At 42.1% G+C, this 22,553-nt stretch overlaps 1 protein-coding gene across 1 annotated transcript in view; it reads left to right on the top strand.

Moving 5' to 3' along the window:
- The window catches only part of LOC120523239 (ETS-related transcription factor Elf-5-like), an 83,485-nt gene that overhangs the window by 50,009 nt on the left and 10,923 nt on the right, over positions 1–22,553 (top strand). The window contains exons 3-6 of the mRNA XM_039744342.1: positions 1,133–1,363; positions 1,580–1,615; positions 11,034–11,111; positions 18,579–18,768. Coding sequence (XP_039600276.1) covers positions 1,133–1,363; positions 1,580–1,615; positions 11,034–11,111; positions 18,579–18,768 — 535 coding nt within the window. The remainder of the gene's footprint in view (positions 1–1,132; positions 1,364–1,579; positions 1,616–11,033; positions 11,112–18,578; positions 18,769–22,553) is intronic.

The following is a 22,553-nucleotide window of genomic DNA, read 5'->3' as shown; positions in this document are numbered from 1 at the left end:
CAGACAGTGTTCAGAAGCCATTAAGAAGGCTAACAGAATGTCAGGTTATATAGCGCCTTGATGTGTGGAGTACAAGTCACAGGAGGTTCTGCTCAGTCTTTATAACACACTGGTGAGGCCTCATCTGGAGTACTGAGTGCAGTTTGGGTCTCCAGGCTACAAAAAGGACATAGCAGCACTAGAGAAGGTCAAGAGAAGAGCGACGAGGCTGATTGAGGGGCTACAGGGGATGAGTTATGAGGAAACATTAAAAGAGCTGAGCCTTTACAGTTTAAGAAAAAGAAGATTAAGATGACTGAAGTGTTTAAAATTATGAAGGGAATCAGTCCAGTGGATCGAGACGGTGACTTTAAAATGAGCTCATCAAGAACACGGGGACACAGTTGGAAACTTGTTAAGGGTAAATTTCACACCAACATTAGGAGGTTTTTCTTAACACAAAGAATGATAGACACTTGGAATAAGCGACCAATTAGTGTGGTAGACAGTAAGACTTATAGGGACTTTCAAAACTCGACTTGATGTTTTCTTGGAAGAAATAAGTGGAGAGGACTGGCGAGCTTTGTTGAGCTGAATGGCCTGTTCTCGTCGAGAGTGTTGTAATGTTCTAATGTCTTCTCTCACCACATCCATAGACTTCCTCTTCTCCTCTATCCTTAGCACCCTTCTCTCATATGTACCCAGCATCTCTCCTCTGCACATGCCCAAACCTTTTTGATTTTGTCTCCAAACCATCCAACCTGATCCGACCCTCTAATGTCCTCATTTCTAATCCTGTTCTTTTCTCATCACACCCAATGCAACTCCTCCTCCTCCTAATAATAATAATAATAATTTGTTTCCTTTATATAGCACTTTTCATAGTGAGTGATAGGGAGCCTCTAATGTGCAGGCTGTAATCATCAGTCCATCCACTGTCAAGCCCACTTATTCCACATCAGACCAGATGGTTGGAAGAGGCTATCATGACAACAAAGGCACAGACTAATCCCAGATGTGGCACCAGTCCAGAGTAATAACTTTCAAGCCCACATACTCCATTTCAGGGGTCACGAGACAGGAACCCACTCCAGATGAGGATTCCAGCCCTTCAAAGCAGCCACCCCGTTGACCGTGTCCTTTCTCTTTACAGAGCCCGAAGCTTCCTGGGATATCACACCTCCTCATCTCTGGACCAAGGATCAGGTTTGGCAATGGCTTCAGTTCTGCTGCGACCAGTACAAGCTGGATGCCCACTCCATCCCCTTCCAGAGGTTTAACATGGAAGGCCATGAGCTGTGCAGTATGAGCGAAGACAACTTTAAGGAAAACGGCATCCACGGCGAGCAGCTGTTTCGTATTTTGCAGGCCTACCGACTGAATGGTTCGCCTTTTTTTGGTTTCTCATTTGCTTCTTTCTGTCTTGTCTGTGCTTTTTCCCTGCTTGTATACAAAATAACAAATGAGGACGGCTCCAACATGAACTGTTTTTGCGGATGTTTCAATTGCTTTTATGGCGACTTTTCTTCCATGAGCAACTACTAGTAGAGAATTTTCAGAAGCACAAGGCAGTAATTCGTATTATTTATGTTTTCGGCAGATTTGTCAACCATCCAAGACCTACATATGGATGACTGTAAGTAAGAACCTTTTTCAGTTCAAATTGTGGGCTTGCTCTCTTATGTTTAATTTACTTTTTCCAATAAAGAAGGACAATGCATCTGTCAAACAATGGGATATTCAAACAAAAAAGCTCAAGAATTGTGATCTGTTCCTGCACTTTGTGAGCCTGACGTTTACAATTAATTATAATAATAATAATTTGTTTCATTCATTAAGCACTTTTCTTAATACTTAAAGCACTTTTCATTGTGACTGGGGAGACACTTTAACCCCCAGTATGGTTCAGCACCCATCTGGATGATGGGACGTCAGCCATTTCTGCACCAGTGTGCTCACCACACATTCGCTGTTAGGTGGTGAAGTGGTAAGAGGGATAGCCAATCAGAGACTGGGGATGATTTGGGGTGCAGAATGACTGGGCCACGGTGGACAATTTAGCCTGAACATCAGGACACCCCCTATTCTTTATGAAGGATGCCCAGGGGTCTTTAATGACCACAGAGAGTCAGGACTTCGGTTTTATGTATCAATCAAAGGACAGCGCCATTGTTACAGCACAGTGTCCCTCATCACTCCATTGGGATCATCATTCAGACCACAGGGTAAGCGCTCTCTGTTGGCCTCACCAACACCTCCTACAGAAGCAAGTCAAGCTTCTCCTAGATGGTCTCCCATCCAAGTAGTGGCCAGGCCTGAACATGCTTAGCGTCAGGCGGATGACCATTTCTGAATTTCAGGTGGTAATATTAACTCAGTTACACGTTAGTATCCAGCCCTGGAGATGATGCCTGCCACACACACACACACACATCTGTTCAACCACGTCCTGAACCCACGTAATCTAAATACAGAATTGCATTGCCTTCTCCCCATAGTCTGGATGGCCGTCAAGGCTCCTCAATAAACTGGACAGTTCAGGAGGCACACAGAGGACACTGCAGGGCCAATGGAGCCAGCGCTATGAGCTGGGAACAGGCGGGCAGCTCTCAGCATGAAGACAGCTTCACACGCTACAAAAAGTACGATTTTTCTGTGTAAGAAATTATACTAAGCATGTGGGAAATCAAATTCTTAAGACGAGAAAGCTGAAGGTTGTTATAATCATTTTAATAATATTGTAAATTACTGAGGGAAGCTTAATACTTATTTTTATATATATATATATTATGTTTAATTTGGTTTAATTTCAACATATTAGACCCAAGAATACTGTATGTTTTGGCTCAAATTATTCTTATTTTAAGTTTGCATTGAAAAAAATAGGGGTATTGTAGAAATGAACGATACAAAATGTTTACTGTTAACTTATACAATTAACTATCCATCCATCCATCCATCCATTTTCCAACCCGCTGAATCCAAACACTGGGTCACAGGGGTCAGCTGGAGCCAATTCCAGCCAACACAGGGCACAAGGCAGGAACCAGTCCTGGGCAGGGTGCCAACCCACCGCGGTACAATTAACTAGTACACAGAAATTTATAATATAAAATGTTTTAACTCACGAAAGTTCTCTTTGAGTACTGCAGTGCTCTCACTCTCTGTGGTGATGGCTGAATGAGCCACTAGTCTGCCTGTAGTTTTTTTGATCTTATTTTTAAAATAATTTGATTGCATCATTCCATACAAATCAATCATTTTGTACAAAAAATACAACCCCAATTCCAATGAAGTTGGGACGTTGTGTAAAACGTAAATAAAAACAGAATGCAATGATTTGCAAATCCTTTTCAATTTATATTCAATTGAATACGCTACAAAGACAAGATATCGAATGTTCAAACTGATAAACTTTATTGTTGTTTTGCAAATCTTCACGCATTTTGAATTTGATGCCTGCAACACGTTCCAAACAAGCTGGGACAGGGCCAGCAAAAGACTGGGAAAGTTGAGGAATGTTCAAAAAACACCAGTTTAATTGGTTAATTGGAAACAGGTGTTTGTCATGATTGGGTATAAAAGGAGCATCCGCCAAAAGGCTCAGTCGTTCACAAGCAAGGATGGGGCGAGGATCACCACTTTGTGAACAACTGCGTGGGCAAATAGTCCAGCAGTTTAAGAACAACGTTGCTCAACATACAATTGCAAGGAATCTAGGGATTTCATCATCTACTGTCCATAATATCATCAAAAGATTCAGAGAATCTGGAGAAATCTCTGCACGTAGGCGGCAAGGCCGAATACCAACACTGGATGCCCGTGACCTTTGATCCCTCAGGCATTAAAAACAGACATCATTGTGTAAAGGATATTACCACGTGGGCTCAGGAATACTTCAGAAAACCATCGTCAGTTACCACAGTTCGTCGCTACATCTACAAGTGCAAGTTAAAACTCTACCATGCAAAGCGAAAAGCCTTACATCAACAACACTTAGAAACGCTGCCGGCTTCTCTGGGCCCGAGCTCTTCTGAGATGGACTGACGCAAAGTGGAAAAGTGTGCTGTGGTCTGACGAGTCCACATTTCAGATTGTTTTTGGAAATCATGGACGTCGTGTCCACCGGGCCAAAGAGGAAAAGGACCATCCGGATTGTTATCAGTGCAAAGTTCAAAAGCCAGCATCTGTGATGGTATGGGGGTGTCTTAGTGCCCATGGCATGGGTAACTTGCACATCTGTGAAGGCGCCATTAATGCTGAAAGGTACATACAGGTTTTGGAGCAACATATGCTGCCATCCAAGCGACGTCTTTTTCAGGGACGTCCCTGCTTATTTCGGCAGGACAATGCGAAGCCACATTCTGCAAGTGTTACAACAGCGTGGCTTCGTAGTAAAAGAGTGCGGGTACGAGACTGGCCTGCCTGCAGTCCACACCTGTCTACCATTGAAAATGTGTGGCGCATTATGAAGCGCAAAATACGACAACGGAGACCCCGGATTGTTGAGCAACTGAAGTTGTACATCAAGCAAGAATGGGAAAGAATTTCACCTCCACAGCTTCAACAATTAGTGTCCTCAGCTCCCAAACGCTTATTGAGTGTCGTTAAAAGGAAAGGCGATACAACACGGTGGTCAACATGGCCCTGTCCCAGCTTGTTTGGAACGTGTTGCGGGCATCAAATTCAAAATGCGTGAAGATTTGCAAAACAACAATAAAGTTTATCAGTTTGAACATTCGATATCTTGTCTTTGTAGCGTATTCAATTGAATATATCATTGCATTCTGTTTTTATTTACGTCTTACACAACGTCCCAACTTCATTGGAATTGGGGTTATAGGATTGAGACTGAAAAACAAGTCGACCTCTACCCCTGAGAGAGAGAGAGAGAGAGAGCATGGCCAACGGGTTCAAACTTAAGGCTCGTAATACTTATTTTTGCACAACACCTGGTGAGACCCTTAATGTAGAAATGCCGCTGGCCTCACAATCATTTTGCCAAAGGAAGGGTCACACAAAATCAGAACTTCCCAAGGAGCCTTCCCTAGGACAACTGTATTTCTTACTTCCTTACAAGATCCATCATTTCCCACGTCTGCATTTCCGGTTTCCCATTTCACACAACACTCTGGTGGGCTCATGTGCCTTCTGAACTTAGCCATCACTTCATGCTTCCTTGAACAAACACATACCCGTTGACTAAGAATCAGGAGGCGGTGGCAAAACAGTCACATAGTCCTAAAATCTGTGAAAGAAGTGGCCACACTTTAGAACTTTAGAAGGTTTTTGATGAGAACGTGTCAATCGATAAAAATCTGCCAATCCCTTCCAGTTAATTCCTCCATAAGAACATCAGGTCAGGTGCCAGCACACTAATTGGTGACGTATACCAAGTGTCTGTGGTTCTCTGTGTGAAGGAAAAAATCTTCCTAACTTTGAGCAAAGTCTCCCCTTACTTGTGCAGTATCGTGCCAACTCCTTGCATGTGTGGAGGGAGGCGTCCATGGCAGAGCACGAGCAGTAAGCAAACTGTCATAAACCCTTGATCTCCTGCATGAGATGCCCAGTTCTTCTTGTCTAAAGCTGCGTTTTTGTGCTCTCGGACAATTCAGAGCTCCGAGTTGTAACATCTCACTTTGCCCCTTCAGTGTGTCCACGTGGGTTTCCGGTGAGACTGTTCAAGAAAATGTGAGTTCACTGAACCAAAGCAATTAATGAAGTTCTATTTTTTTGTTGTTGTTGTGTGTCACACGCAGGCACACTGGGGACAGATTATGGGCTCTGGTGGTAGTAATGATCCTCCGAATCAGTGGTAGGCGCTGTGCTCTGCTGCCTTCTCTCTACCTCCCTCTGCCGAACACAAGATTGACAGGTGTTCTTCTGTTTAGGCCTGCCCCCCCAGACCCGCCCCTTTCCTATCTAGAACCCATGTGACCAGACGTTTCAGCCATTTTAAGTTCAGTTCAACTCTGAGCTCCTGTCTGAAAGGTCGTTATCGTTTGTTTTCTGTCCACCCTGGCCATTAGACCTTACTCTTATTCTATGTTAATTAATGTTTCTTATCGTGTCTTTTATTTTTATTCTTTATTATGTAAAGCACATTGAGCTACTGTTTGTATGAAAATGTGCTATATAAATAAATGTCGTTGTTGTTGTTGTTGCGCGTTTTTCCCCTTGTTTTCTTATTTCAGTTTTAGGGGGTCATCAGGGTGTTGCCCCAACAGTTTGAAGTTGTTTTACAAGAGCAAACTAAACGTGTTGAACACGTATGAAAAGGCCCCCAAAGGTGGCATTTCGGGCTACCCAGGTTATAGTTTGTGGTAAAAAATTAGGCAGCAGACAGAAAAAAAGTTTGGGGATGGCCACCCCATATACTGGGAAAAAAAAAGATACGGAGTAACAGGCTGAGTCTGCGCTACAAATATGCTGTCATCAGAAACCGGAAGAATTTTGATCACATGTTCTGGGCCTGCACCAAATTAACATTATTCTGGACAAACATTTTTAATTACCTCTCAGACAGCCTTGGACTCACAATCCCTCCTAACCCATTAACAGCTGTGTTTGGGGGTCTTCCAGAGGGGCTTAAAGTGGAGAAGGACAAACAAATTGTGATTGCATTCACTACACTGTTGGCACGCAGACTTATTCTGATAAACTGGAAGAACCCAAACTCTCCTCTTTTAAGTCAGTGGGAAACCGATGTGTTATATAATTTGAAATTGGAAAAAATCAAATACTCAGTTAGAGGATCCGTACAGACTTTTTTCAAAACATGGCAGGATCTAATCAGTAATATTTTAAAATAAGTTCATAAAGCACAGAGAATTTATTAATTTAGGTATGTTTACAAGCATTAAATTTTACGCCGTTTGGCTTGCTCTCTCTCTCAAGGGTGGGGATCGATCTGTTCTTAATTCTTTTTTTTGTAAAAACTTGATCGCTTTGTATGGATTGTAATAAAAAAAAAGAAGAAAAAGAATAAATATTGTTAAGATGAATATCCTTCCTAAGCTTCTCTTTTTATTTCGAAACATTCCAATATACATCAATAAATCATCCATCCATCCATTATCCAGCCTGCTATATCCTAACTACAGGGTCACAGGGGGTCCGCTGGAGCCAATTCAATGAATTATTTTTTAAGCAATTAGATCAGTGGGTCTCAAACTGTGGGGCGGGCCCCCCTAGGGGGGCGCGAAGTAACAAAAAGGGGGACACAAAGATATGAAAAAAAGAAAACAAGAATCAAATATAAAAAATATCCATTGAAACCAAAACAAATTATCTTAAACTACATTCTGATACTAAATATTGACTTCGATAAAAGTTAAGTAGGTATAATAAAATATGCATCTATGATATATCATTAATAAAAAAAAGAACAAATTGGTATTAGTGGGCTTCTTTCAAAAAAATGTTAGGGGGGGCGCAATTAAAACTGTTATGAAAACTCGGGTCGTAAATACGTAAAGGTTGAGAAACGCTGAATTAGACGCAACAATAATCTCATTTATTTGAAATTCAAAACATCCACGTATCCAAAGAGCGACCCTACAAAGACAGAAGGCAGAAGGTGGCATGGCTCTACCTAACTTCCAGTTTTATTACTGGGCAGCAAACATACAAGCTATAAAAACCTGGACACAAATAGATGAACATACACAGGCCTGGTCCGCGACAGAAATAAAATCCTGCAGTACTTCTTTATATTCCCTGCTCTGTACCCCAATAAATACAAGTTATCGGCAACATACTAATAACCCAATTGTGCTTCACTCACTCAGAATATGAACCAATGTAGGAAGTATTTTAAGATGGAGAATCTTTTATCTGTGGCACCTCTGCAAGAGAACCATCTCTTTCAACCTTCACAAACATATGCAGTTTTTAATATCTGGAAATCATTTGGGATTAACTTGCTTAGAGATCTTTATATAGACGACGTCTTTGCATCCTATGAACATACATTCCAAATTTAACTTTCCAGCTACACATTTCTTTCACTATCTTCAAATCAGGAACTTTGTTAAACAGAACCTGCCCGATTTTTCTTCATCTTGCACCCTCCTCCATGCTGGAAAAAATATTGCTCAGTTTCGAGGACTTAGACACCATCTCTGCAATATATAAATTATTTGACAGTCCCTTCCTTTCAAAGATCCAAAAGGATCTCAATTAATATATCAGAAAAGGAGTGGAAGGTAGCAATGCAGAGACTTCACTTGAGCTCCATATGCACAAAGCATAAGGTTCAATCATACAACTCAAAATTATATATCACGCACATCTCTCTCGCTTTTTATCCAAAATGTTTCCAGGGTGAGATCCAATCTCCGAATGCTGCAATCGAGCTCCAGCCTCACTGGGTCACATGCTCTGGGCCTGCACCAAATTAACATCCATCCATCCATTTTCCAACCCGCTGAATCCGAACACAGGGTCACGGGGGTCTGCTGGAGCCAATCCAGGCCAACACAGGGCACAAGGCAGGAACCAATCCTGGGCAGGGTGCCAACCCACCACAGCAAATTAACATCATTCTGGACCAATATTTTTAAGTGCCTTTCAGACAGCCTTGGCATCACAGTCTCTCCTAACCCACTAACAGCTGTGTTTGGTGGGCTCACAGAGGGGCTTAAAGTGGAGAAGGACAAACAAACTGTGATTGCCTTCACTACACTATTGGCACGCAGACTTATTTTACTAAACTGGAAGAACCCTAACTCTCCTCTTTTAAGTCAGTGGGTAACTGATGTTTAATATTATTTGAAATTGGAAAAAATCAAATTCTCACTTAGAGGATCTGTGCAGAACTTTTTCAAAACCTGGCAGGATCTGACCAACAACATTTTAGAATAAGCTCTTAAAGCACTGAGGAAGCAGATTCCCTTCCCATTTCTTTTTCTTCTTCATTTATCTTTATCTGCCTATTAAACTCATCAATTTATTTATTTTTACTAGCTTTAAATTTTCCCCACAGAGGATGCACAAACCAGTGTGTTCCTTTTTGCCGGTCCCAAGCTGTTAAAAATTGTGATGGAAACCTTGGGGGGCAGTAAGCCCCAAACCCCAAACACAAAGACACAAGCGCAGTCCCAGGTTCAAATAATGGATGATTTAACGTGCACAATACCTCTCTAAAGTTTCTCTGCACTATCACTTTTCCTCTCTCCACTGTACTGTCCTCCTCCAGTCTAGTGTTGCCTTCTTTCCTCCCAGCTCCGGCTCGCCTGGACAAAGGGAGTGCAGTCCCTTTTATGGCAGACCCAGGAATACTTCTGGTGCCAGGACTTCTGCCCATTGGAAGTCCAATACCCATGGACCCCAGCAGGGCTGCTCTGCCAGACTACATCTTCCAGCATGCCCTACTAGTTTCCGACTGGGTACCGAAATCCAGGGCCACTGCCATCTAGCGTCCTAGGGGTATAAATTGTATTCTGTGATATCATCTAGTGTGGAATTCTGCTCTGTACTTGTAATATTTCTATTGCACTATTGTATTGTATTGAGGATTACTTGTGTTCTCTTTTGTGTATTGTTTGTATTCACTACCCATTTTTTTTTACACCCATTGCACTCCCAACTGACCTGGAAAGGGGTCTCCCTTTGAATTGTCTTTCCCAAAGTTTCTTCCATTTTGTTTGGGAGTTTCTTCTTGTCTTCATAGAGAGTCAAAGCTGGGGGCTATCAAGAGATAGGGCCTGTTAAAGTCCATTGCAGCTAGATAGATAGATAGATAGATAGATAGATAGATAGATAGATAGATAGATAGATAGATAGATAGATAGATAGATAGATAGATATGAAAGGCACTATATAATAGATAGATAGATAGATAGATAGATAGATAGATAGATAGATAGATAGATAGATAGATAGATAGATAGATAGATAGATAGATAGATAGATAGATAGATAGATAGATAGATAGATAGATACTTTATTAATCCCAAGGGGAAATTCACATACTCCAGCAGCAGCATAGTGCCTGCTTTCCTCACCAGTTTGTTCAGGTGTGAGGCCTCCCTCTTCTTTATGCTGCCTCCTCAGCACACCACCGCGTAGAAGAGGGCGCTCACCACAACCGTCTGATAGAACATCTGCAGCATCTTATTGCAGATGTTGAAGGACGCCAGCCTTCTAATGAAGTATAGTCGGCTCTGTCCTCTCTTACACAGAGCATCAGTATTGACAGTCCAGTCCAATTTATCATCCAGCTGCACTCCCAGGTATTAATAGGTCTGCACCTTCTGCACAGTCACCTCTGATGATCATGAGGTCCATGAGGAGCCTGGGCCTCCTAAAATCCACCACCAGCTCCTTGGTCTTGCTGGTGTTCAGTTGTAGGTGGTTTGAGTCGCACCATTTAACAAAGTCCTTGATTAGGTTCCTGTACTCCTCTTCCTGCCCACTCCTGATGCAGCCCATTATAGCAGTGTCATCAGTGAACTTTTGCATGTGGCAGGACTCCGAGTTGTATTGGAAGTCTGATGTATGTTGGCTGAACAGGACTGGACAAAGTACAGTCCCCTGCGGTGCTCCTGTGTTGCTGACCACAATGTCAGACCTGCAGTTCCTGAGACGCACATACTGAGGTCTGTCTGTAAGATAGTCCATGATCCATGGCACCAGGTATGAATCTACTCCCATCTCTGTCAGCTTGTCCCTAAGGAGCAGAGGTTGGATGGTGTTGAAGGCACTAGAGAAGTCCAGAAACATAATTCTTACAGCACCACTGCCTCTGTCCAAGTGGGAGAAGGATCGGTGTGGCATATAGATGATGGCATCCTCCGCTCCCACCTTCTCCTGGTATGTGAACTGCAGAGGGTCGAGGGCATGGTGGACCTGTGGCCTCAGGTGGTGAAGCAGCAGCCGCTCCATGGTCTTCATCACATCTGTCAGCTAGGACCCAATACCCCCCAAGGTCTGGGTAAAGAACCATCAAATGTACTGTTCGGATGCCCATCCAACCCATGTGGCACTTACAAGATATATTTGGAACTTTTATATATAAGCATAAATTGATGTGTGTATATTTTTACTTACAGATTGTGGACCTGAGAGATCTGTGGAACCCGTCACACCGAGACCCTGCCCTAAGGTTCCCTTAGAACAAAGAAAGAACTGTAAGTATGAGAAACATAAAAGAGTCAAGACGCCCCATGGACAAGTGTTTTTATTTGTATTTCACAAGCTAAAAACCCTGAATATTAGTTATGGCACATGCACTGTGTGTATAGTGCAGTAAAGGTGTGTGTTATAACAACGTGTGAATCCTATACTGCATACTCTACGTATATTGACACACCTGCAAAAATGAAAAAATAAGTGATGAAACAAACAAACAAAAAAAGTTGTCATTGTAGGACAGACTGACATTCTCCATTTTACTGTGCCTGGACAAGTCACACGTCACTGGCAGACCCCCCTAATATCGGTTTCTTTTTGTTTGACCTTACCTGATAAAGTGATCAGCAGCTAAGTGAGATCCCAGAGCTGTCTACTGACGATACCAGTTAAGCGTTCGGCTCAAACAAAGAGCCATAACTCAACGATTGGCAACCTTGATGGGCAAAACTTTTCTCCAATAGTCAGCCAATAAGGACGGGCTTATGTGCATCCAAGTAACCAATGGAAATGCTCTATTCCTTCCATTAAAAAAAAAAAAAATCCGTACACACTCCTAATCTTCTCTCTTCTCATCAAGCTCACTCAACCTGGTCATATCTACTGCTGACCATAGAGGAGACCTCCATGCCCTAAACGGTGTGGCCATGCAGCACCTTTGACACCAAAAGGACCAAGACCCGGACTAGAAGAGTGACAGACTCAACCGTATGGGAGTTGGACAGGTTTGCCATTAGTCCAAAAGGAATAGCAAGGGCACGAGCAGTTAAAGGCCCTAATTACAGTAAGCGCCACACGTTCACCTTGCTAACGAAAGGAGCTGACGGATCACCAGCCACCCAGCAGGTCTCATTTTGCCAGCAACTGAAGACGTTGTATGTAAAAAAAAAAGAAAAAAACCCTCAAAAGTACCATCAGCAACCAGGAGGTGCAGCCAGAATGAATAAGGAGAAGAGCTACTGAGCGCAGAATGAAAGCATATTATGTGCTTAGTTTAATTAGGTTTCATGTTGCGTTACACGTTTTCCTTCTATTTGGCTTTGAAATTAACACGACGATACTTTTTAAACTTACCCTTTTACTGTAAAACTTATTTGGAATTAACTTTTCATCTATCACACTGAATTTTGATTCTGCGTTTGGACTTACATCGTGACAACACAACGTATGACTGCCCGTAAGAGAATTTCGTTTCTTTCTCTCTAATAAATAAACCGACTTTTTCGAATGTTTGTCCCTGTGGTTTGTTAATTGTCACAGCAAAAGCTATTCTAACGGGAAACTGTGAACGTTTCAATACGAATGGCATATCAAGATCTCCTTTGGTGTCTACAGTGATTCCTCCCCGATTGCGAGGGTTGCGTTTCAGAACCCCCTGTGGAAGGTGAAAATCCGTGAAGTAAAAACCATACGTTTATATTGTTATTTTTATATTGTCACGCTTGGGTTTTGCACACAGGGACTTTAAAACACTGCAAACACACATTTGTCTCTTTTTCAAAAGTTTAAACTGTGCTCCATGACAAGACAGAGATGACAGTTCCGTCTCACAATTAAACGAATGCAAACAAATCTTCCTCTTCAAAGGAGTGTGCGTCAGGAGCAGAGAATGTCAGAGAGAGAGAGAAGCAAACAATCAAAAATCAATAGGGCTGTTGGGCTTTTAAGTAAATGAAGCGCCGCGATAAAGCGGCCGCAATGAAGGGATCAATGTGAAGGTTGTCTTTCAGCATTTTTAGAGGAGCGTCCGTATCTTCTAAGCAAACAGCCTCTGTACAAACAGCCCCTCCGTCAGGAGCAGAGAATGTCAGAGAGAGAAAAGCAAACAATCAAAAATCAATACGTGCTGTTTGGGCTTTCAAGTATGCGAAGCACCGCGCAGGAAGCATATCGTATATCATTGAGGAGTTTTATTTAATACGTGCTCTGATTGGGTAGCTTCTCAGCCATCCGCCAATAGCATCCCTTGTATGAAATCAACTGGACAAACCAACTGAGGAAGCATGTACCATAAATTAAAAGACCCATTGTCAGGAGAAATCGGCGAACCAGCGAAAAATCCATGATATATATTTAGATATGCTTACATTTAAAATCCAATATAGTGAGGGATCACTGTAACGTTATCCCCTGAAGATGTACTGCATTACCTTTCTTGTTGCCTGTTAAAATTTTACATGTCAGAATTGTTTGACCAATTTTCAATACAACTAATCTTGTCCTTTTGCATAGCCCATCACTCGTACATAAATTCCCCAATAACATTACGATACAATCTTCTTTCAACAGTAATTTGTGCGGTGGAAGACTGGACGGTGTTAACGGTTGTAGATATTCTACAGCAGCGTTTCTCAACCTTTAAGTATTTGCGACCCGAGTTTTCATAAGTCTTAATCGCGCCCCTCTAACGTTTATTTGAAACCCTGATAAAATTTAGTCCTATATTTTAAGTTTAAAATTTCCCTACGAATAGTGAAATTACGCCACATATGGCAACACTGCCCACCTCTTCTTATTTCTCGCGCTTTCACGGAAAGTTTCAATCTTTGCTGAATTTACTAGAGATGCACCTGCTAATATAAATGTGAACTTTGTCTCACTGAGGCCATATTTCAGTCTGGTTGTTTGACTGAAGTACTCGATAGTGTTCGCAGCAACTCGAATATACGTTGTAAAAACCAAACATTTTTGGCTCACCAACATGGATAAATTTTTAATTGGGCGCAAACGAGGCTCGGACAATTGTGAAGCATCAACAAGCACGGAGAAGAGCGTCGTTCCGGAGGTTAAATCAAGAAAATATTCTGAAGAGTATTTAAATTTTGGATTCACGCGAACCGATGTAGCCGGCGAGGAGAGGCCCCTTTGTGTTATTTGTTCACTAGATGTATTTTTCATATTTTCGATTCTTGTTTTCTTTTTTTACGGGCAGCACAGTGGCTCAGCAGTAGCGGTAATCACCAGGGGCTTCATGTATAAACAGTGGTACGCACATAAATGTTGCGTACTCTCATTTCCATGCTCAAATCGCGATGTAGAAAACCTAAACTTGGTATAAAGCCAAGCACATTTTCATGCTGGCTCAAACCCTGGCGTACACAAGTTATCTGCTTGGTTTTGCAAACTGGTGGCACCAAGGTCAAAGCAGTGGTTTTGTTCCAGTGTGATTTCCCTTTCGTATTTAGATCCACATCCCTGACCCAGCTTTATAAATACATTGAAATTAACCGCATATTGTTTATTAGTTTAAGGCATCTGATTGTAATTAACCTGTAATAATATAATGATCTGCAGAATGGCCAAACTATTCTAAATACGATAGCTGCTTTAGTGTTGTTACTCTCACTTCACCTTCTTTTTCTTCATTCAGCTGCTCCCGTTAGGAGTTGCCACAGCGGATCAACTTTTTCCATATTACTCTCACTGCACCACTCAGAGTATTTATATCACTGTATCTGAGGGGGGAATCACAGCTCTACAGCAGCTGATCAGAAAGAGAATTATCGGGATACAGCATCAAGCACACGCTGCCTCAGCAATGCACACAGTCTATTTGAACTGCTCTCATATGACAAATGTTTCAAAGCCTTTCCTGTACGGACCTCGCGGTTCAGAAACAGTTTCATCCCAAGAACTTTAAACTCACTCAATCAATTGCACCTTGTAGAACTGTTAGGACTTATAAGTACAACCACCCCACTGTAAACTTGCACTACAGTTATAATATTGCACAATCTGAGCCACTTTATTAAGCGCGTATTTACATATTATGACAATATCATTTTTAAGATGAAATGCAGCAAAATATGTTTATTACATTATACAGATAAACTGTTAATATCATTTTCAGTAATCTATATTTTTATTAATTAAACATGTGAGGACACAGTGGCACGGCGCTAGCGAAGAGCTGGTGCCTGTTCACGGATTGTTCCTGCCTCGCGCTGTATTCTTGCTGAGACTGGTGCGACACTGGATGGATAGATGGATAGAATAATTAAACATGTACTACAAAGATATTTCAATGTTCCATAAAAGTTTTGAAGAATCGGCATTCTAAGCTTACAGATGGCTTAACGTCTATTACACAGCTGATTGTGTGGCGATTGGTTACTTGGAGAATGAAAAGGAAGGACAGGAATTGGAGGTTAGTACGTTTGAAAGAGACAGTACTGCTACAATAAATGATTTCATCGAAGGTCGCGCACGGCGCAGCAAGCATCTTACGTGAGGCATGAACAATCTCTGGATGGAGCGCCAGTTCGTCACTATCACTGCGCCATCGTCTTCCCATGTTTAATAACATGCTTTCATTCCAATCATCATGAAAATGATATCACATATACATCTCAGTATTTTAATTATTCAGAGAGCTGGAATATCATGAATGTAATGGATTCTGTGTCCTGTCGGAGGAAGAGAAAGCCTGTTGAGAAGCACGTAGTGATTCACACACACAGAGCACATTGAAGATTAAATACAAAACAAAGCATTTAATGTGCTACTTTAGTTACGATGGGATTGGAGAAACCAGTAAATTAAACGATTTTAAGATGAAGTTTATGATGTTCTACTTTAATGACAAAATAAACTACGTGATTAAAGTGGAAATTTCGAGATTAAAGTTGACATTTCGAGCTTTGTTACACACTGTGTCCCTGTTTTGTTTTTCTTTTCTCTGTACCTTATAAAGCTTTCATATGACACTCAGACGGTGTGGGTGGCGCAGTGGGTAGCGCTTCTGCCTCGCAGTTAGGGGACCTTTAAGGGTTCGCTTCCCAGGTCCTCCCTGCGTGGAGTTTGCATGTTCTCCCCATGTCTGTGTGGGTTTCCTCCCAGGTTAGGTGCATTGGCGATTCTAAATTGTGCTTGGTGTGTGTGTCCTGCGGTGGGTTGGTGCCCTGCCTGGGATTGATTCCTGCCATGTTGCCTGGGATTGGCTCCAGCAGACCCCGTGACCCTGTAGTTAGGATTCAGCGGGTTGGAAAATGCGTGCTGGGGGGGGCGCACTCCACAGGTTGAAGACCGTCGTTCTTCATGATATTGTAAGTTGATGTTTTCATCTTCTGCACCATCACCGCCAACAGTTTTAGCAGAGTCTATTGATACGCATTTAACCAATTTGCTGTGTAACCAATTGACAATTTTCACATGAATTCATTTGACTTCATCGTTTCTTGCTGGCTAGGATTGCCCGTGTACTCATTTCTTCTGTTGCTAATCCTTCAGGATGAAATTAATCAATAAGATTTGGACATAAAACGTCTTCTTTTATTGGGAACTTAAAGTGAAGAAAACATAAAAATTTATAAGAACGCAGGAACTGTGTCTGACAAAAGCATTCACACCAATGAGAGGTGAGAGCACCGTGTGTGCGCACCATAAACCAGAAATGGCAATAGTCTTGTTTTGTCTCAAGGTTTTCTTTTATAATAGAGAGACTATTGTTTTTAAATCACTAGCAATTACACTGTAGACAAACATTTAAAAATGTCTCATTTCAAACTTTGACTGTCCCTTAAAGGAGGCACAACGTATTCACGGGTCTGTCCAGTGTGCTGGTTTTGGTCTGCACTCAAACTCACTATTAGGGGAGAAAATATTCACCAGTGCTCAAATGGCACTGGCCTCCTAGCCGGGTTAAGGACCCCTGTTCAATCCTGGCCGGGGTGCCAGCTCATGTGTGCAGTCCATTACACCACATATAGATACATGTACACATATACACCCTTATGTTACGAATAAATTGTTTTATTTGCTTTATTGTAGCAAGCGTGTTTTGGTTATTTCTTGAGAGATGGCCTATCACCATGTCTGAACCACAAAGAAAGAAAATGAAGGTTATTTTACATGAACTTTTACCAGTTTATGAATTTGGTACCCATCTCTTCAAAGTTCTGGGCATCCCAGCTGGAAGGTGAAGCAGAGATCTCACATGCATACCACGTTAGTTACTGGGACCCTGACCACGCACCCCCACCAATTACCATGGGGTATTTTAAACTCTGGCTGTGTGGTAGATACAGATAACTGAAATGGCAGACAAACATGCCAGCCACCTCTCAGTGTCACAGAGATTTATTCCTCAAGGCCAACATAACGTAACGGGCTTTGAAGCAAGCAAGCAAGCGGAAGCACAGAGCAGCGGAGTCTCCCACAGGCACGTAGCCCTTCGCAAGCACCTGAGCAGATTCATCTGAAGCAAAGCCGGCAGCTGACCAGTAGAATAACTGGCAGTGAGAAATTAAAGTCGATCGCTCAGCGGGTGGTGGAAACTTAAAGCCGACACGGAAAGCGCTGTGGTTGAGAAGCACTGATCTATAATATATAATAATGATTGTCACACGTGTGTGCATGGGAGGCAGCAAAAGGGCTTAAATAATAACAATTCCATGTCTGACCAGGGGGTGGCGAGGTGCACTGACTTTTTCTCTCAGTCTTCTGCAGACCATTCACAGGAAATTCCACAGCGTTCCAGCACCCATGATGATGTCACTTCTGGTTTGTCGATCATGGTGATGTCACTTCCGGTTCAGATGGCCATGATCACGTCACTTCCGGTTTTGGTGGGGCTGGGGGGGTTTTGTGGGGTGTGTGTTTTTTTTTGGCCATGATGACATCACTTGCATTTCTGGGCACCCATGATGATGTCACTTCTGTTTTGTCAACCAATGGTGATGTCACTTCTGGTTCCAACAGCCATGATCACATCACTTCCAGTTTGGTGACCATGATGACGTCAGTTTTTCAGTTGACCGTGGTGATGTCACTTCTGGTTCCGATGGCCATGATGATGCCACCTCCAGTCCAAGCGGCCATGATGACTTCACTTCTGATTTGGCACCCATGATGACATCACTTCTGTTTTGTTGATCACGGTGATGTCACTTCCAGTTCCAACAGCCATGATCACATCACTTCCAGTTTGGTGACCATGATGACGTCAGTTTTTCAGTTCCAGTGGGCATGATGACATCACTTTCATTTCTGGGCACCCATGATGACGTCACTTCTGTTTTGTCGACCATGGTGATGTCACTTCCAGTTCCAACAGCCATGATCACATCACTTCCAGTTTGGTGACCATGATGACATCAGTTTTTCAGTTCCAGTGGGCATGATGACATCACTTTCATTTCTTGGCGCCCATGATGATGTCAATTCCAGTTCCAGAATCTCCCATATATTGGTATGCAGAAGACTGAGAGAAAAAGTCAACACACCTCATCGACCCCTGGTCAGACATGGAACTGTCACTATTCGAGCCCTTTACTGCCTCCCATGTGTGTTACATAATAAAAGGTCCTGATGATTTGTGCAGATTGTTACTAGAGAACACTAATTTAAAATGTTGTGTATCAGGATGCCCTTTGCATTAAATGAACTATAATAACCGATGTCTACCATTTTACAAAGCATCTCACATCGTGTCTATTTACGCCATTTCACAATTATTTCCACTTCAGGTACTTCAAACCTCCAGCTTTGGGAATTTGTACGCAACCTTCTGCTGAATCCTAACCAGGACATCTTGGAATGGGAGGACAAAGAGTCGGGCATTTTCCGAGTGCTGAAGTCAGAGAAACTGGCACAACGCTGGGGCCAGGCAAAGAGAAATGGCAGAATGAACTATGAGAAGCTCAGTCGAGCCTTAAGGTGAGTTGCACTCGGGGTTATCCAGGTTTATAACCGTGAAAAAGTTACAATGTAGGCCGCTCCTAAAGTATGTTATTGAGGATGATACTCAAGGCCATAACTTTTATTATATGACAGTGACAGCCAGCTGCAAGGTGACATTAACGGCTTGAGCAGTTTTTCCCAGATTTGAATGTTGGTAATGGCAACACAATAAATTGAGATAAGCCGATTGGTCGTCATATTCTTTAAAATGTCTACAACAAAAGTGAAGGTAACACAATGTCTAGCTTTGAATGCCACACCAACATCAGATGTAAAATGTAATTTGGTGAAGTTCATACAAATAAAACACCAATACAGACATACAGTCATATGAAAAAGTTTGGGAACCCCTCTCAGCCTGCATAATAATTGACTCTCCTTTCAACAAAAAAGATTACAGTGGTACAGTTAGGTCCATAAATATCTGGACAGAGACAACTTTTGTCTAATTTTGGTTCTGTACGTTACCACAATGAATTTGAAATGAAACAACTCCGATGCAGTTGAAGTGCAGACTTTCAGCTTTAATTCAGTGGGTTGAACAAAACGATGGCATAAAAATGTGAGGCAACTAAAGCGTTTTTTTAACACAATCCCTTCATTTCAGGGGCTCAAAAGTAATTGGACAATTGACTCAAAGGCTATTTCATGGCAGGTGTGTTCAAGTCCGTCGTGATGTCTTACCAGTTAAGCAGATAAAAGGCCTGGAGTTGATCTGAGGTGTGGTGCTTGCATGTGGAAGATTTTGCTGTGAACAGACAACATGCGGTCAAAGGAGCTCTCCGTGCAGCTGAAAGAAGCCATCTTTAAGCTGCGGAAACAGAAAAAACCAATCCGAGAAATTACTACAATATTACGAGTGGCAAAATCTACAGTTTGGTACATCCTGAGAAAGAAAGCAAGCACTGGTGAACTCAGCAACGCAAAAAGACCTGGACGTCCACGGAAGACAACAGTGGTGGATGATCGCAGAATCATTTCCATGGTGAAGAGAAACTCCTTCACAACAGCCCACCAAGTGAACAACACTCTCCAGGGCTTGGTCAGCGTATCGATATCCAAGTCTACCATAAAGAGAAGACTGCATGAAAGTAAATACAGAGGGTGCACTGCAAGGTGCAAGCCACTCATAAGCCTCAAGAATAGAAAGGCTAGATTGGACTTTGCTAAAGAACATCTAAAAAAGCCAGCACAGTTCTGGAGAAACATTCTTTGGACAGATGAAACTGAGATCAACCTCTACCAGAATGATGGCAAGAAAAAAGTATGGAGAAGGCGTGGAACAGCTCATCATCCAAAGCATAGCACATCATCTGTAAAACACGGTGGAGTCAGGCAGTGTGATGGCTTGGGCGTGCATGGCTGCCAGTGGCACTGGGACACTCGTGTTTATTGATGATGTGACACAGGACAGAAGCAGCCGAATGAATTCTGAGGTGTTCAGAGACATACTGTCTGCTCAAATCCAGCTAAATGACGTCAAATTGATTGGGTGGCAGCCATTTCATGATACAGATGGACAATGATCCAAAACATACAGCCAAAGCAACCCAGGAGTTTATTAAAGCAAAGAAGTGGAAAATTCTTGAATGGCCAAGTCAGTCACCTGATCTTAACTCAACTGAGCAGGCATTTCACTTGTTGAAGACTAAACTTCAGACAGAAAGGCCCACAAACAAACAGCAACTGAAAGTAAAGGCCTGGCAGAGCATTAAAAAGGAGGAAACCCAGCATCTGGTGATGTCCACGAGTTCAAGACTTCAGGCTGGCATTGCCAGCAAAGGGTTTTCAGCCAAGCATTAGAAATGAATATTTTATTTCCAGTTATTTAATTTGTCCAATTACTTTTGAGCCCCTGAAATGAAGGGATTATGCAATCGTTTTGTTCAACCCACTGAATTAAAGCTGAAAGTCTGCACTTGAACTGCATCTGAGTTGTTTCATTTAAAATTCATTGTGGTGATGTACAGAACCAAAATGAGAAAATAGTTGTCTCTGTCCAAATATTTATGGACCTAACTGTATGTCTTTCATTTCCTAGGAACATCTGAGCACTGCGGTGTTTTCCTAACAAAGATTTTTAGTGACGCAGTATTTAGTTATGAAATTAAATCAAATGTGAAAAACTGGCTGTGCACAAATGTGGGTCCCCTTGTCATTTTGCTGATTTGAATGCCTGTCACTGCTCAATGCTGATTACTGGCAACAACAAATTGGTTGGATTATCTCTTTAAGCCTTGAACTTCATAGACAGGAGTGTCCAGTCATGAGTGGTCAAAGGTATTTATGGTGGTCAATTGCCAGTTGTGCTTCCTTCCCTTTGACTCTCCTCTGAAGAGTGACAGACAGCATGGGATCCTCAAAGCAACTCTCAAAAGATCTGAAAACAAAGATTGTTGAGTCTCCTGGTTTAGGTGAAGGCTACTGTTTTATCTTGGTAGAGTAATATATATATTGCTCTACTGTCAACTATTGTATTATTAATATGTAGCCTTAGAATGCCTAATCTCACAGACTTACCACTGTATATAACTTATCCCCACCTTCCCTTCTATATCTATTACCTCAGGCAATTAGATGTAGTAAAAAGACAAGCAGGAGTTAAGTTACACATAAAATAATGTATTACTGATAATATTCATAAATAATAACAAAATGCAAAGTACATTTGAATATTGGCAACCATACAACCTGATAAAATGGTGGTGTGTAACTCAGGTGGCACACAGACTTGCAGTTACTTAATGTCTCTAGTTAAGGCATCGTTGGTGCTCAGCTTTCATCCACATGTCTGTTCAATATGGCTGCTGTGCTGTGCTCTTCATTGTGTTGTCTTCATCATCACAGGTTAGCAAGAGAGATGCTTCTTCATCATATGTGGGTCAGAGAGAGAGAATGTGGTTGAGCAAGTACATTTATAGATGTTCTCTCCAATTCCTAGAACCAATAGGACATCATGGTGCTTAAAGGCCTCTGAGACAAGCCAATTCCAAACAGCCATATCTCAGACCAATGGGAGAAATAGTACATTTTAACACCTCAACCCCCCAAGACCATATGTTAAGCTAACCTGGCTTTGTGTGGGGATCAAACTGGTTTAAGACACATCCCCCCAAATCCTGTCATAAAATTACAAAGAGACAGTCGTAAAAAGGGGGGTTGGTTTGTGCAAACACAAATACCTCTCACCACTTGGTTTGCCTAAATTATAAATAAAGACATACAAAACATTTATCAAGTTATATGCAAAATCCCACATCACAACAGCTACAAAAAGCCATCTCGTAGGTTTAAACTGTCAGTGTCAACTGTAAGGGATGGAATCAGGAAATGGAAGGCCACAGGCACAGTTGCTGTTAAACCAACTCAGGTCTGGCAGGCCAAGAAAAATACAGGAGTGGCATATGAGCAGGATTGTGAGAAGGTTACAGACAACCCACAGATCACCTCCAAAGACCTGCAAGAACATCTCGCTGCAGATGGTGTATCTGTACATCGTTCTACAATTCAGCACAATTTGCACAAAGAACATCTGTATGGCAGGGTGATGAGAAAGAAGCCCTTTCTGCACTCACACCAGAAACAGAGTCGCTTGTTGTATGCCAATGCTCATTTAGACAAGCCAGATTCATTTTCAAACAAAGTGCTTTGAGCTGATGAGAACAAAATTGAGTTATTTGGTCAAAACAAAAAGCGCTTTGCATGGCAGAAGAAGAACACCGCATCCCAAGAAAAACACCTGCTACCTCCTGTCAAATTTG

The sequence above is a fragment of the Polypterus senegalus genome, chromosome 1 (genome assembly GCF_016835505.1).
Source record: "Polypterus senegalus isolate Bchr_013 chromosome 1, ASM1683550v1, whole genome shotgun sequence".
In the NCBI taxonomy this organism is placed as follows: domain Eukaryota; kingdom Metazoa; phylum Chordata; class Cladistia; order Polypteriformes; family Polypteridae; genus Polypterus; species Polypterus senegalus.
Note: the sequence above shows the minus strand (reverse complement) of the source record. Positions and strands in the feature narration are given on the sequence as shown.